At 37.7% G+C, this 16,580-nt stretch overlaps 2 protein-coding genes across 2 annotated transcripts in view; both read left to right on the top strand.

Annotated features, from left to right (window-relative positions):
• The window catches only part of LOC101990320 (zinc finger protein 320-like), a 22,549-nt gene extending 18,131 nt beyond the window's left edge, over window positions 1–4,418 (top strand). Inside the window, exons 5-6 of the mRNA XM_026778410.1 lie at window positions 2,094–2,216; window positions 4,054–4,418. Of these exons, the coding sequence (XP_026634211.1) occupies window positions 2,094–2,216; window positions 4,054–4,092 (162 nt within the window). The 3' untranslated portion in view covers window positions 4,093–4,418. The remainder of the gene's footprint in view (window positions 1–2,093; window positions 2,217–4,053) is intronic.
• LOC101990605 (zinc finger protein 420-like) overlaps window positions 1–8,260 on the top strand; it is an 80,478-nt gene extending 72,218 nt beyond the window's left edge. The window contains 1 exon segment of the mRNA XM_013355484.2: window positions 4,424–8,260. Within this exon segment, the coding sequence (XP_013210938.2) occupies window positions 4,424–4,988 (565 nt within the window). The 3' untranslated portion in view covers window positions 4,989–8,260.
• The last annotated feature ends 8,320 nt before the right edge of the window (window positions 8,261–16,580 follow it).

The raw sequence follows: 16,580 nt of genomic DNA, 5'->3' as shown, positions 1-16,580 counted from the left end.
AAGCTAGAACTAATGGACCAAGCATTGATTTAAACAATATGGGTTCTCTGTGATTATTTCGAGCCTGAGCAGCTGGAAACTAACAAGCAGCTCTTCCTTACAACAATACTGCATTTGCATTTATTATTCTGTTTTGGTTTATGTGCCATGTAGTCTCTACTTGTGGGATCTGTCCCATTTCCTTGAATCATGATTATAAAAACACATATTGAAACATGGGCTAGTTTCCACAACATCTTAAAATGATGGAATTAAAGAGATTTATATCTTGATTCTTTTTTGTATTTTCGAAACAGGATTTCTCGATAGCTCTGGATACTGTTCTGGAACTAGCTCTTGTAGACCTGGCTTGCCTCAGACTCACAGACATCTGTCTGCCTCTGCCTCCCAAGTACTGGGATTAAAGGTGTGCACCACCACTACCCAGCTCATATCTTGATTCTTAATACACAATAATGCTTTGTTCATAATAATAATGATTTAAGTACACTAGGGAGTGCAGAACATGGCAGGAACATGTGGTTTGAGTTTGTCACGAAATTGATGTTCTTGAGTGTAAACTCAGATTGATTATAGTCTACTTGTATTTCTCTTTGGTATTTAATATCACAACAGTGATGATATGTCCATGTGTTTGTTGAAACCTGCTATCTGTTTTTCTCAGGACATTGGCTGCTCACATCACTCACTTGGTTAAGATGTTCAAGGGTCTTTTTTATTTCTCTTTTTCTTTTTGCACCAAACAGGATTCCCCTGTGCAGTCCTTATATATAACATCATTATATAACATCATGTGGAATGCATCAATAAAGGTGCCTTGGAGTATTGAGTGATTGATGTGCATAAGGCATCACATTTGATGCAGAAAGAACATTCCTCATGATTGCTTTGTTCTAGTCAGTTCCTGCAAGAATCATGGCTCTGCTTCCCTAGCCTGAAGCTACAGTGTTTTAAAGTTGAGATTGGGGAAATGGGCTCTGACCCTCAGGTTTGCATTGCTATCCTGACTCGTGGCTCAGACAGAATATGTCACTAGTTTCCAGTTCCAGAAAAATAAAGTAAGAATTATGAACACGACTAACCTAAAATCTGGTAGACAATGTAGCCTAAATGCTAACAAGAACATACTGAGGATTATAAAATTCAGACACAATAGCTGAGATTTTTCTCCTGAGACATTATATTTGCAAAGCATAGAAAATGAGTATAATTCTCATAATTTATTCAGTAGAAATCTGTCATTCCTGAATACATTCAAGTTACTTCATATGTGTACATGCTTAGGTGTAACTTAAATTTATTATTTAATGTGCTTTTGGACTTCCCTCAATTTTTATAGCTCTTCAATGGTAAAATTTTCTTCTAAACCTCTGAAAGGGTTATTTGTCAAAGTTTCCTTATGCATACTGTTGGACAATTTTAGATTATGTCAAACATGGCTGATACAGATTTTAAATCTGCCTGGTAGTGGGTTAAATATTCTTATAAATTAGTTCATAAACTAAATTTTTTATGATTTTATGTTAATATAATAGCAAGTATGCAGTTTTGTTACACTCCTTACCATGAAAAAAAACAAAAACAAAACTCTTTGACTATAAAGTCAGTCATGAATTCTACCTTCTATATCTACCTTTTCTCTCTGTAATGGTGTGGCACTGGAACTAGAGTTTAGACATCCCAACTGAGTCTGTAAGTTATGTGAGTTATGTAAGGCCCACATACAGACAGGATTGATTCAGAGTCAGAATTTACCATGATCTGCAGACACAGCATTTAAAACCACATTTCTTCATCATAAATTTTCCTTCTGAGATATGTACCACTGTTATCCTGTAGGATATAAACACAATATCCATAACAGATAACCTTGTCCAGACCTTAAATGTGTATTGTTTCATGTATATTGGTTGTGAGAATGTTGTGGCATTCCATTGTCAGTTAGAAAGCCCATGTAGAATACAACTATATTAGAAATTAACTTTTTGAGGAGTTGTCTTTGCTCATCCACATTCCTGATTTGTATAAGTCTCCTTATATCTAGGAAAGTGCTCTACCTGGTATCACGATCACACTGTAAGTTTTTATTTCAGGGTCTGTTGACTTTCGGGGATGTGACTGTGGACTTCTCCCAGGAGGAGTGGGAATGCCTGGACTCTGCTCAGAGGACTTTGTACATTGATGTGATGTTGGAGAATTACAGCAACCTAGTCTCTGTGGGTGAGAACGTTTTGCTGGAGAATTCCTAACTCAGGCCTTGTTTGTACTGATTTTCTAAGTTGCAAACTCTCTGTTAGGCTGTCTTGGAAACAACAGGAGATTAGGAAAAGTTTGGTAGTAGAAAAGAACCTTTTCTTGGTATTTTGCTGTTTTCTTTCCATTTTCCATGTTAGAGGTGTCCAGCACCTTTCACTTTGGTTTCAAGATGCATTCAGAAACTGTAGCATATAATATTTCCAGCCACATGTTCCTTTTTAGTTTTTTCACTTTCACTGAAATAGATTTTTTTCTCATACAATATATCCTAGTTATACTTTTCCCTCCCTGTATTCCTCCAAGTTCCTCCCCATTTAGCCTTCCCTCAGTATTCTACCCCCTTCCTGTCTCTCATTACAAAGATCAGGCTTGGAGCCAGACATAGTGAGGCACACCTTTAATCTCAGCTCTCTAGTGGATTTCTGTGAGTTTCAGGCCAGCCTGGTGTACAAAGTTCGTTCTAGGGGATCCAGGTCTATTACTCAGAGAAACCCTGTCTCAAAACCTGCCTCCCCCCCCCCCAGAAAAAATAAAAGTGCAGGCTTCTAAGAAATAACAACCAAGCATCACAAAATAAAATACAATAAAACAAAAACCATCATATTGAAGTTGGACAAGAAGGAAAAGAGTCCTAAGAACAGGTACAAGTATCAGAGATACATTTGTTCTCACACTCAGAAATCCTTTGATAATACTAAGCTTATAGCTATAATACATATGCAGAAAGCCTGGGGCATATCCGTGTAGGCCCTGTTTTTGCTGCTTCTGTCTTTGTGAGTTCACTTGCACTTGGCTAGTTGGTTCAGAGGACCTCCATCTTTTGTTGTCCTCTACCCCCTTGGGCTCTTAGACTCCTTTCGCCTCCTCTTCTGCATGGATCCCTGAGCTCTCAGGGGAAGGAGTCGATGAAGACATCTCATGTAGACTTTCTCTATATGTACTGTCTGGCTGTGGTTCTCTACATCAGTTCTGTCTGCTGCCGGGGGGAAGCTTCTCTGGTGATGACTGAATAAGCTATAAGTATAGAAGAATATCAGGAGGCAATTTTTTGATACTATTTTTTTTTCTTTTCACATAAGTAGCTTTTGATTTACACTAGGTCTCAGGATTACCTATTCTCTGGTTCTTGGTTACCCAGGCAGTATTGGCTATGGGTTCCATCTGTTCCAACATTACCCTAGCATATCGTGCAGGCAGGACAGACTACTCTAGGTCACAGGTTTTTAAAATATTTTTTGTTTTGACTTGTTTCTTCAAGACAAGATTTTACGCCGTAGCCTTGACTCTCCTGGAGCTTCCTCTATAAACCAAACCTCTCAAACTCACAGAGATCCACTTGTCCAAATGTGCTACCACTACTTAGTTTTCCTTTGATTCTTTTAAGTAAGCCTTTAGTCTTCAAAGGAATTGGTCTTCTGAACAGTACTTTTCATTGCTTTACATTAGTAAGAACAAACACTGTGAACCTAGAATTGTAGTAAACTCTTCTTTAACAATTTCACAGAAAAAATGTTTTAAAATAGACACATGTATTCTAAATATCAGTAAGCTCCATCCTAAAGCTAATTGCTGATTCCTCAGTTATTTGTTTCTTCTGTCACTCTGTTTGGGGGATAATTCGTGTGTGTGTGTGTGTGTGTGTGTGTGTGTGAAAGGAAAAAATGTTGAGTACCAGGAACTCTGCAAAATAGTTGCTGGTTGACATATCGTAATAGAGAACATAGTGAGTCACAGTCACTCATCAGATGTTTATTATTGGAATAAGCCCTATTAATCTGAACTGTACTCATTTTCCAGAGAATGATTACATATGTGATCCTGCCCTTCTACATGTGAATTATGAAAAGGAGTCTTCTCAGTGTAATGACCTTGGCAAAATGCTTCATGACTCATCCACATGTGCACTTTCTAGAACATGTGAAGCTACAGAAAACTCCAATAACTACAGATGCAGTAATCATAGGGATGACTCTATTGACTCTTCAAACCCAGATCGACATGAAAGCGTACACACTGGAGAAGAACCTTGCAAATCTAAAGACTGCAAGAAATCCAGCATTACTCAAGATCAGAGAATCTGCACTGCAAAGAAAGAGCACAGGCAGGGAGAATATGCTGATTCTTTTCTTGATGCATTCAGTGTTATGCAGCAAACTATCTGTCATAGAGAGAAACCACACCAGTGTGAGGAATGTGGGAAATACTTCAGTAATTCCACAAACCTCTCTGTGCACCAGAGAATACATACTGGAAAGAAACCCTACAAGTGCAATGTTTGTGACAAATCTTTCACCCAGTGCACAAATCTTAAAGCACATCAAAGAACTCATACTGGAGAGAGACCTTATGTATGCAGAGAATGTGGAAAGTCATTTCGTTACTTGTCAGCACTTAAAAGCCATCAGAGCGTGCATACAGGAGAGAAACCTTACAAATGTAAGGAATGTGACAAATCTTTTTCTCAGGGCTCAAGTCTTAAAACGCATCAAAGACTTCATACTGGGGAGAAACCTTACAAATGCAAAGAATGTGGAAAGTCCTTTCCTCAGTCCTCAGCACTCAAAAGCCATCAGAAATTGCATACTGGAGATAAGCCTTACAAATGTGAGGAATGTAACAGCTTCTTTGCCCACTATTCTAGTTTCAGGAGACATCAGAAAATCCATACTGCTGAGGAACATTCTGATTATGAAGTATTGTGGCAAAGTCTTTCATCAACTTTCACACTGTAGAAGCCATTACAGACTGTATACTGGAGAGGACCCTTACAAATGCAATGACCATGACACAGATTCTTTACACACTATTAATCATTTAAAGGCATCATAAAAAATCATTCTCTAGAGATACTGTATGAATGCAAAGATTGTGTTAAGCCATTTCTTGAAATATGACATCTTAGAAGGCATTACACAATCCATACTGGAGAGAAACGTTAGAAATGAGAGGTATGGTGGCAAATCCTTAACCTAGGACTCTCATCTTAGAACACATCAGAGAGTTCATACTGGAGAGAGAGCTTACAGATGTAAGGAATGTGGCAAGGATTTTTTTTTTAAGGTGCATATATCTTAGAGCAGATCAGAAAATCCTTACAAACGCAAAGACTGGGCTGGGTGGTGATGGCACACATCTTTAAAACCAACATTCAGAGGCAGACAGGATCATTGTGAGTGCAAGGCCAGCCTGATCTACAGGGCGAGTTCCAAGACAGGCTCCAAAGCTACACAGAAAACCCTGTCTGCAAAAACAAAACAACAAAACACTAACCAGAAAAAAGAAGACATCAGAAAATTCATACTGTAAGAGAAAAATACCATTGTAAATAATGTGACATAGTATTTATCTGCTATTCTCTGCTTATAAATCCCAATAGTATATAATAAAAACAAAGAAACTTGTGAATACCTTGAATGAAGGTCTAAATCTTAGAACAATATTATAGGTTTACATTAAATAAAATTCTATAAAAGTAATGGGGGAAAGGTTTTTTATTTTCTTTTGAAAAGTTTTTTCTTAATGTTTATGATTGCTTTGCCTGCAAGTATTTCTGTATTCTGCATGTTTGCCTGGTGCTAGTTAAGGCCAGAAGAGGTCATTATATCCACTGAAGCTGGGTTAACAGAAAATTGTGAGCCCTGTGTGTGTTGGGAATTGAACCCTGGTTCTCTAGAATAGCATTCAGTGCTTTCAACCATTAAGCCATATATGCAATCCCTAGAAAATGCTGTAATAAGAGCACCTCTAATTTTGATGTTCATCACAAAATTCATAGTTTTGAGAAACCATCTGCAGATGTACCATATATAATCCCCATGTGTTCTTTATAAATTTGACCCTTGAAATGCATTCAATTCGACAAATCCTTTACCTAGTTCTCAAATTGTAGACATAAGAATTTATTATGAAAGAAAATGTTTTAATGTCTCATTTTTTTGTTCACCTTCAAAGTTTTTATAGGAGAAAAACCTTAAAAAGAGCAAGAAGGTGAGCAATTATGAGATGGTATTTATCCCAGACTAACACAGTATTTTTTCAAAATGAATCTGCAACGCCCACCACCAATTGCAACAGGCTTCTTTTACTAAGGTTAAGAGTACTGCGAATTGATAATTATAAACTCAAATATTTTGATGGAAATTAACGTGATCATTAATGCAATATCAGGTCCTGCCCTTGGCCTATACTCCCCAAGTCATGATTTTTGATCATGTTTATAGTAGAATATGCAAACTCCCCTCAATGGAGCAAGCCACAGATCGAATTGACAGGTGATTATGTCCATAAGCAGTTGGGCCAGTTTTGTGCTGTGCACACATCCTGGTTTGTAGGTTGGTATTGTAGGATGCAGGAACCATTGCCTTCAGTCATGTGAAAGCTAGCCAATGGGGAGAATTTTCTGGTAAGTTCAAGATTGCATCCTTTCTCTCTTTGGTGTCTTCAGTAACATGTATTTATGGTGGCCAAGCAACCTGTTTTATTTGGGGTGCCTCTGGGACCTCTCTGACCAGTAAGTCCTAGGCAGATAACCAATACCTCGTAGAGAGAATGGGATTTAATAGCCCTGTGAGTGGAAGCAGCATTATTCACCTGTGCTCAAAGTTTTGAAAATTGTATTTCCTACTAACTTATAAGACAGTGGGATTTCATAAGGCTCCATTCATCCTTACTTTTGGTTAATCCACCCACTTTTCTTCCTTCCTGCCTCATCTAAGTTAAACATCTAGCTCATATTATCCAACACCTTTACTGTACATTATAACACATATAGAGTACATTATAGCACATGTATTCTACTATTTGCTCCTTTTGTATTTTTTACTTGGGTTGTAAAACAATAGGTTCCCATGTAGCTTCATGGGCGTGTTATTTGAGTTGACCTTCCAGCAGCCTCCTTAACCAGCAAAGTACATATTTGAACCATTCTCCTCTCAGTATCCTGCCTTCCTATTTCATGGCACCCATATTCTACTATCCACCCTCCCTTCCTCCATCTCCCTCTTATTGTCTATTGCTAGCTTCCTGACTTGTATATTCTAATTGAGCACAGAAAACTTATGTTTGAAGCTAAGACTGACATGGGAGAAAATGTGATGTTTAACATTTGAGGCCTAGTTGGCATCACTTATCATATTTTCCATTGCCTACATTTACATCCAAGTTTCACACTTTCATTTTTATTTGCAACTAACATACCTTTGTAGCTATATATTACATTTCAGTTACCCATGTGTCAGTTGGTGGATAGCTGAGCTGATTCCACTAGTGTGAAAAAAAGCAATGAGCAAGTGCTCAGTGATAATGTGCCAAGATCTGAGTTCATAGCCAGGAGTGTTTACTGTGTATCAGTCTCTGAGGTGAAACCTCTTTAAAATGCAGGGGTTAAAAGAGAGATAAACTAATGGGATGCTGTAATGGGAGATAATACATTCTTTCCTACAGAGAAGCTTCTGAAGCACAGAAATAAAGCACTGCTGACACTTTACACAAGCTGAGCCACATAGAGGATACTGAGACCAACCATGAAGCAGACACCAGTCAAGCTGCCTGAACTCCCAAGACAAGCTGCATGAAGGAAATAGTGTCTCAAAAGGCACTTCAACCTCCCTTGAGTTGCCTTCAAGCTGTGCAGTGATCCCCAGGTTTCCAACTTCATTAGTTATTACCCCCACAGCTGTCATTGAGTCCTTTGTGTTTCTGTCTGTAACCCCTTACCCCCACTCTTGTAAGTCACTGTGGAAATTATTGTATCAAAGGCAGCATTCACACAATCCTGCCTGTCCTCTGACTTACAATCTTTCCACAGTCTCTTGGCTTTTTTCCCTGAGTCTTGCAGAGGAACATTGGTACACATATCCCACCTACAGTTGTGCATTCACAGTTTCTTATTCTAGGAGTTTCTATAGCAATGCTTCTCTGTATTCATCACTACCTACTATAATCAGAAATTTCTCAGAGCTGAGCAGTGGTGGTGCATGCCTGTAATCCCAGCAAGATCTCTGAATTTGAGGACAGTCTGGTCTACAGAGTGAGTTTCAGGACAGTCAGTTGTTAGACAGAGAAACCCTGTCTCAAATCCTCCCCACAAAGAAAACTTCTTTTCTCAGGTACATATATTCATACATGTACACATATAGTGAAATGAATATAAATAAATAAATTTTGTAATTTTTTCTGACATGAGAGAGAGAAGTTTAGCAACATGAACACGTAGAAAACCATTGCCAATAGGTTTCTACTGGGCCACTAAACAATTTATTTAAAATCCCAAGCATAAAGAAAGAAAAAAAAATGAAAAAAAAATCCCAGGCATGAAATTTATTCTTTAGAGGAGTAATACAAACCAACCAAAGGACCAGATAGTTAACACTTAAACAATGTTTCCAGTATTTCTCCAGTGAGAATGTTTGAATCAAGGTCAATAGTGTAGGCTGCAGAGACCAGTACTCTATAAGACAGTTGGTATCTTTTCTTGCAAAGCACTTTAGACAGTACCTTCTGCCACTGTGAAAGCTATCCAATGGGGAGGGTGGATTTTCTTTGTCATTTCAAGATTGATTTCTCTCAAAATATGAGCTGTCTACATCAATAAAGGCATTGCCATCTAGTTATGAAAGAAAGCAAGATCAATGGCAAAGATTTGTATTGGTTTATTCTACTGGGACTTATCTGGACAGTAACTAGTATGGAGGGAAACTCACTAGTTGAGGTGCTTCTGAAAAAAAATGTAAAGAATATGATTGCCTTTGAAGAGTATCAAAATGAATGAGACAGGTGTGTAAAAAGGTGAATGACACAAAGCAGTGGGAAACCACTATCCACTCAAGCTATTTTGTCTCTTTCCTTAATTTTTTAGGAGCTACTCACAGGAGTGCCCTACAGAAAAAAACTAGATTCTGGTAAGTTCCCATTGAGAATAACTAGGAACTCAATGAGATACATAACTCCCTGTCAGTCCTTTCCTTGTCAGACCCAAATATATTTAGTTCCTTCCAGTCTGTCTCCAGAGATCAAGGATCAATAAGAAAGTGTCTCCATTCTCTAACTTAAATCACACAGGGAAGAGAATTGTAATTGCCTTAGCTAACTATCACCTTGAGGGAAGTATTGATAACAGTTCGTGCATGATCATGGCACATGGCTACTATGGGCGAAATGATAATTGTAGGGCTGAAGAGGCATGAGGTCACAGAATTACAGACAATATCTCAGGGACAAGCCGCCTGAGTCCTGCTTTTCCTGATCTTTGGAGCCATGGTACCTACATCAGCATCCTAGTAATAGGAAGAGTACGGAGAGCATAATTGATTGCCAGTGTCAGAGTCCTGTGACTCACAAATGGGGAAACCTGTGAGACTTGATGCAAATGTTCATAGCAGAAAACAAATGTAAGTTATAACATAGATGTATCTGAAAGAAATATTCTGTTGATGTCATATATGATTTGTAATGTGTTACTCTTTTCTGCAAAATTGAATACATGATATTTTAATGGAATGGTTTTTAAATAATTTTAATAATTTATTAAACTTCAAACTCGTGTTATATTAAAATGTCTGAAATTTTCCAACATTTACCGAGATAACTCAATAAAATTCATATTTTAATTAGTTAACAAAAAAAGAATTCACAAGTATATGAAATTTCATTGCAGCAAAAAGATCAAAAGATCAACTCACTGATTCTCAATAAGATTATATAAAAGCAGGTGATGTGTTGAACTGCATTGCTGAAACAAGTCTATAAACTGGCAGGTGTGAAGAGTGGTTGCTCAATGCACTATCTCCTCACTGTCTCTGTCACCACTCAGCAGATTTTAGAAGCCTAATTTAGCCTTAATCAGAAAATGAATTTATAAATACTGGACTGCTTTGACACTGGTTCAAGTATATTCGTTTTTATGACTAGCATTAGGGGCTGCCACGCATGCTGTTAAAATTGAAAAGCTGTATTGTGTTCCTCATCTGTAACAGGACTATGGATATGATGTGTGATTTCGAAGTACATGGAAACAGCCTACCACTTTTCCAAGTAAAAGAGAAGCAGCTGAATATTTCTAGTAGGACTCACTGCAAATGACACAATACATACCAGTCTGACATCTTCTCATGAACTGTCAGGGTGACTGCTGGACCTGACACCATGGTAACCAGTGAGGTGATAATAAGAATTATCTTCTTGCCAGACTGTGGTTGGGTTTCTGGGCAATTCCTATCTCCTTCACCATTATCTACTGTTTAACTTCAGTGGATACACACTGAGGTCCACAGACTGGATTCTGATGCATTTGACTGCAGCCAACATCTTTGTTGTGAAAAGAGTGCCCCAAACAATGGCATCTTTTGGGTTGAAAGACTTCCTCAATGATTTTAGATGCCAAGGACTTTTTTTCTCCACAATGGGAGCAGGGGTGTTTCCATAGGCAGCACTAGCTTCCTGAGCATCTTCCAGGCCATCATCATCAATCCCATGGATTCCAGATGGTCAGAACTTAATTAATGGAAGAAGAGAAAAACATATTGGTTCTTCTGTTTACCCGAGCTTGATCCTGCACATGCTTGTTAGTCTTAATCTTGTGTTTGTGAGAGCAAAACACATCAAGAGCAACACAGTAGATCTAAAAGATCTGGGATACTGTGCTGCTGTGTCTTTTGAGAAAATTAATGACATATTGTATGCAACATTTCTGTCAGTTCCTGATTTTCCTTTTGTGGCCCTGATGGTCTGGGCCAGCACCTGCATGCTTCTCATACTGCACAGGCACAGGCCTTCTTTTACACACTCTCCTTCATCTTTATCATCGGTTTAACTCATTACCGATTGTTACTGCTGAATATGTCTACATTCTTTGCTGGATGTTTTCCCACTATCAGCCCTTTCCTGCTCTTGAGCCCCAAGTCCAGCATTTTCCAGGACTTTATCTCCACAAGGAATGGAAAAACACCTAATCTTAGGATGAACATATAATTGAAAGCTTTTGCACAATTTTATTGTTTTTATAATTGCACCATAATATTGAAAGAGGAACATAGCAGTCATTTAATATACAAACAGATATTTTATTAAAACAAGCTTTGTATTGTGAATATGTATATATATGTATAAGCACACATAACATACATATATAAAAATGTATTTATTCATATAGCATTAATTATCCACCACTAAACATTTTCAAACACTGTGGGTACCTTAGGTAAGTGTGACACCTTAAGAAAAAGAATGAATACAAAATCTAAATTACATGTTTTACAGAATTACAAGAGTGATAAATATAATTTAACATAAAAGTAATATATTTTATATTATTTTGCTATATTTTATGAGAAACTTGATAAAAACTTATTTTCATTTAATTTTAGGCTTATTTTAAGGTATATTTGTTGAAACAACCAATGTATTCAATGAAGTAATATGTATGTTGAATTCCTATTATTAGCTTTTTGTCATAACATTATAAATAGGTTTAGCTTAAATATCCTTGGTCTCTCATTGTACTTTCTTTTATCTCTTCATTTATCCCATAAAAATTCATTTTCATAATGCTGCATTCCTGCTTTTAATTAGAATCCTAATTTATGCACATTTAATTTTCAAAAAGATACTCTATGGCATAAGTCATACTGTTCCCAATTCTGTTCTAGTCCTCATAATTTATTGATAATATGTTGAACCTTGGCATATGCACCAGCCATAAACTGATCAGGGTTCTTCTCAGATTGAACAGACCTCTGCATGCTGCTCACACATGGACACAAACTACTGTCAGTCTCCAAGGTGCCTCCGTGTGTCTTTCTGGATCTAAACCAAGTGTAGCTTCTATTCTATTCTATTATGACAGGCACAGCACAGATTTCCTTCATGTTTTCATCATATTTTTGGAGCAGTTCAGCCAGGAATGTTATATATTGCATGCATTTCCATGTGTTTTTCATGATTTGTTTATTTTCTCATGTTCGAATTCATCCCTGCTTATATCAGGTCCTCAGTTTAAGCTTTGATCTCTCAATGCATGTTTGTGGTGGTTTGGAAATTATTTAATGTATTAACCAGACATTTTCTCTATCGGAAGCTTTGTGCCCAGTATGAAAATGCAGGTATGATTAAAAAAAAAAAACATTATGATGCACTTCACCAGGTTTCTAGATCTTGGGGCAATCACCCTTTCAAAAGACCTAAGTTCGTCCCATGCAGTGTGTTATTTCTCACTGGATTGGATTTTTGCAAAGCAGGGTCACATGATTCATCTCCCTTTGCTTGCTATCTTGTCCTGGAAGATCTTCTGTATACATTCCATTCCACCATGATTCTATGCTTTGAAGACCTGGCCATTAGCTGTGAAAATATTGTTCTGATACTTTTGACATGTTAACTTGGTAAATAAATTTTGTTTCTTCTTCCGATGTCTATAAGATATAATTTCTGGCATTCTAAACAAATGCTTACAGCATGCAAGAAATGACAGTTTGGAAAGTAATTATAAGCACTGCCATAAAGGATCACAACATATTTAGACTCTTCTATGAATTTCTCTTGGATATATGTCTTAGTAGGCATTTTAGATCAAAGTTTATGTATAACTTTGATTATATTCAGCTTTGAGAAATACTTGTAAACAGCTTCAGTTATGGTTACTGAACAAAAAAATCTGTATTTTAACATCATATTCTTGGAAATTTTCTCTCTTAGAGGTCTTGCTTTGATATATCTCTCACAGGTTATCCAAGTTAGATTTCTAGTGCTGCATTAAAGCACTATGGCCAAAAGAAACTTGGAGAGAACTGCATTTATGAAATCTTAAGACTCTGAAGTAACTCTATTAATCAAGGAAATCAAGGCAGGAACTCAAGCAGGACTGGAACCTGGAGTCAGGAACTGATGCAGAGGCCAGGGAGGGATGTGTTTTAGTTGTCTCTTCCTCAGTCGTTTTGCCTCCTTTTTTATACACACAATACTCTCCCTGCTTAGGAGTGACTTATCCACAGTGTCATAGGCCCTCCAACCAAAATAATCAATCATGAAAATGAACCAAAGGCTTGCCAGTAATCTCATGTATTGTGGCTAGTTTCTTGGGTGCTGTTGCCTCTTAGAAAATAACTCTAGCCTGTGTCATGTTTACAGATAATTAACCAGGTCAATTGACTCATCATCAATGTGACACATAAACTAATTACTGTTAACTAAATATTTACATTCCCATCAATTCTCAATATCTCATATTAAAATTAACATTGATATAACAATATTAAGCAGCACAAGTTTTAAAACTCCCACATAATTTAAAAATTCATACACTTTAAAAGATCATTCTCTTAGCCAGGTGGTGGTGGTGCATGCCTTTAATCCCAGACCTTGGGAGGCAGAGGCAAGAGGATTGCTGTGAGTTCAATGTCAAACTGGTCTACAAGAGCAAGTTCCAGGACAGGCTCCAAAGCTACAGTGAAACCTTGCCTCAAAAACAAAACAAAACAAAACAAAAGTTTATTCTTTTTAAAACATCTAAAATCCCTCTTAAAGTTCATACCTTCCTATAATACCAAGTCTGTAAAATATCCCAAATCTTTCTACAATAGCAATAATTTCTCTATAACTCCAAAGTCTCTCTAAAGTTCAAGCAGAAAGTTTCTATGGAAAGTGATTTTCATTTGTGGGTTCTGTAACATCAAACATGACTTGTATACTCCCTTATTCCAAGAAGGTAAAATGCATAGCACATAGTCTGAGCAGAGCAAAATCAAATTACAAACTGCATAAGTAAAGCAGTTCTTTGTTCCTCCAAATGGCTGCACTGGCCTCTACAGCACACAAAGCTTGTCTACTGGACTCAGGCAGCTTGACTCTACAATTACAGCTGTTACTGGTGATAAACCCTTCACAGTGACAGCTCCAAAATGCTACAAATTCTCTTCATTTCAACGAGCACCCTGTCCTGGACTTCCTTGAGGAACTCTGACCCTGTGACTGGGTGCCTACACTCAAATGTTCCTCGTTGTCCTTTAAACCCTTCTCCTGCTGCAACTGAGCTGCAGTTTAAACAATAGCCTCCCCAGTCCTCTGTTTTGGTATTCCAACCTTGCCAAACGGTATCAAGCCTCAGTTGCTTTCTACAAATTCCAGCATCAACTCCAGTCCAGTAACACCCAAGTGACTCTCAAATAATAGCAACTTTGGTTGCCAGCATGAGAAGGAACTTTTGTCCCATTTAGAACCTCAGCTTCTGTGAGCTTTGAGGAAATAATTCTAAATGATTTTCTCTTCAAAGATGCCACTGGTCTCTTCTTAGTCACACTTGTTTCTAGAACCCCAGTTGACCGGCATCCTTTGTCTTAACAAAACAAAGTTTTTACTTTAGTGTTTCCAGTTGACCAACATCTTTTGTCCCAGTAAAACAAAGATTTTACTGAAGCATTTCTGGACTCTTGTGATCAAAACCACCTTTTCTGTTTCTGTTGATTAGACTACTTAGATTATTAATGCAGAGCATGACATAAATGTCCCTGGAAGAAGTTGTGGTTCTCTTTGAAACTTCAGAAGCCATTCTCTGTCATCTGTTCTGCTCTCTTTTCAGTTCCCCCAATAGTTTAGTCACTTCTCTAGCAAAAACTAAGAATTCTTCTGCAATCCCCCTCCCAAAACAGAAACAGAAAATTTATACAGACTGATTCCAATTCCTGACTTAATCAGGTTTTTATAGCTTTGATAAAACTCTAGAAACAAAATCAGCTAGGTGAAGAAAAAGATTTAGTTATTCCCACAACTCTTATCTCACATTCCACCACTGAGGGAATTCAGAGCAGAACTCAAGTATGGAAGGATCCAGGAGTCAGGAAAATATGCCCAGATCATGGAGGAGTGTTTGTTACTATCATTCTTCTCATGATTGGCTCAGTCTTCTTCTTACTACTAACCATGCCTAGAGGAAGCACTGTCTACTCTCAGCCAGAATATTCAAAACCAATCATTGAAAATGCCATATAGATTCATCTATCAGGAAACTGATGGAGCTGTTTTCTTAATTTAAAGTTCCTCTTTATAATTCATTTATTAGATCCTGTTTCATACTGAAAAAAAAGCTAAACATTAAAAGGACATGGAGTTCAAGTGGAAGGAGAGAGGGTAGAGAAATATATCACAAAGAATAAAGTGTAAAAATACATTTATAAGATCTCTGATGTCAAGCCAAATGATGGAGTTATGCTCTTGCTGGGGAGTATATTGTTACAGTGGAGTGAAGCCATCCAACCTTGCAGGAGTCCGAGAAAATGCTGAAGAAAGACTCCATACTCCAACTAGTATGCAAGAATCAGGTGTTTATGCTAAATGGAGAACTGGGACAAAGACTCGCAGGTCCTTTTAACCATTCCTAGGGGAATATCAGGAAGAGTTAGATCATCTAAAACATAATAGATTAAACAAACAGCAGTTATATTAGTACTTTTTTTTGATAGTTTGAGGATTTAGTTTCTTATCTTTTGACAAATTTAGGCTTGTCTGGCCTTTTTTCAGAGGGTTAGAGGAGTGTTCCTCTTTTGATCGCCGTATTGTAGTATCAAGGGGCTGATTCAACCTTGTAAGTGCTCTCTATCTGGTTCCTTCTGTCAGGGGTGTTGTTTGATTAACAGGCCTTTGTTTAAGAAACTGAAACGTTATTGCTCTTAAAAAACTGAAACAAGGTGAATGACATGCAACAGTGGGAAGTTCCCACGCACCTAGGTACCTTTGTCACATTCCTTCATCTTCTAGTAACTAAAATGCTACAGCAATGGACAATGATGCGGTATAGAAGAAGTACAATTCTAGAGTATGTGGAAATTACCTCTGAGAAAAACCAAGAGCACGATGAGACACAAAAGTCACTGGCAGAGCCGGGCAGTGATGGTCTTTAAGTCCAGCTCCCAGGAGGCAGAGGCAGGTGGATCTCTGTGAGTTCGAGGCCAGCCTATTCTCAGGACAGGTTCCAAAGCTACAGAGAGACCCCGTCTCAAAAAAAGTCACTGGCTGAACTTAACATGTCAGCCCTCAGTGTTTCCAATTTCCATTTCCTTCCCTGTGACATACTCTCTCCATCCAGAGATAAAGTAGAAGAGTGGAGGAAACTCTCCAGTTTCTACAACATTTGCTTATGTCACACTGGGAAGAGACTGTATTGTCTTAGCTAACTATCGATTAGGGGATGGGGGTTCTCAGAAAAGTCAATAACTTGTCATTTCCAATGGCTATAGAAGGTGAAATAATTACAGTTCTGAGGGAAGAAAAGGTGACAAAATCACAGACCCACATCTCAGACACTGGTTTCTGTAGGGATAAGTCCCTCCCCTTAGGGG

Source organism: Microtus ochrogaster, unplaced genomic scaffold (assembly GCF_000317375.1).
Source record: "Microtus ochrogaster isolate Prairie Vole_2 unplaced genomic scaffold, MicOch1.0 UNK138, whole genome shotgun sequence".
In the NCBI taxonomy this organism is placed as follows: Eukaryota; Metazoa; Chordata; class Mammalia; order Rodentia; family Cricetidae; genus Microtus; species Microtus ochrogaster.
Note: the sequence above shows the minus strand (reverse complement) of the source record. Positions and strands in the feature narration are given on the sequence as shown.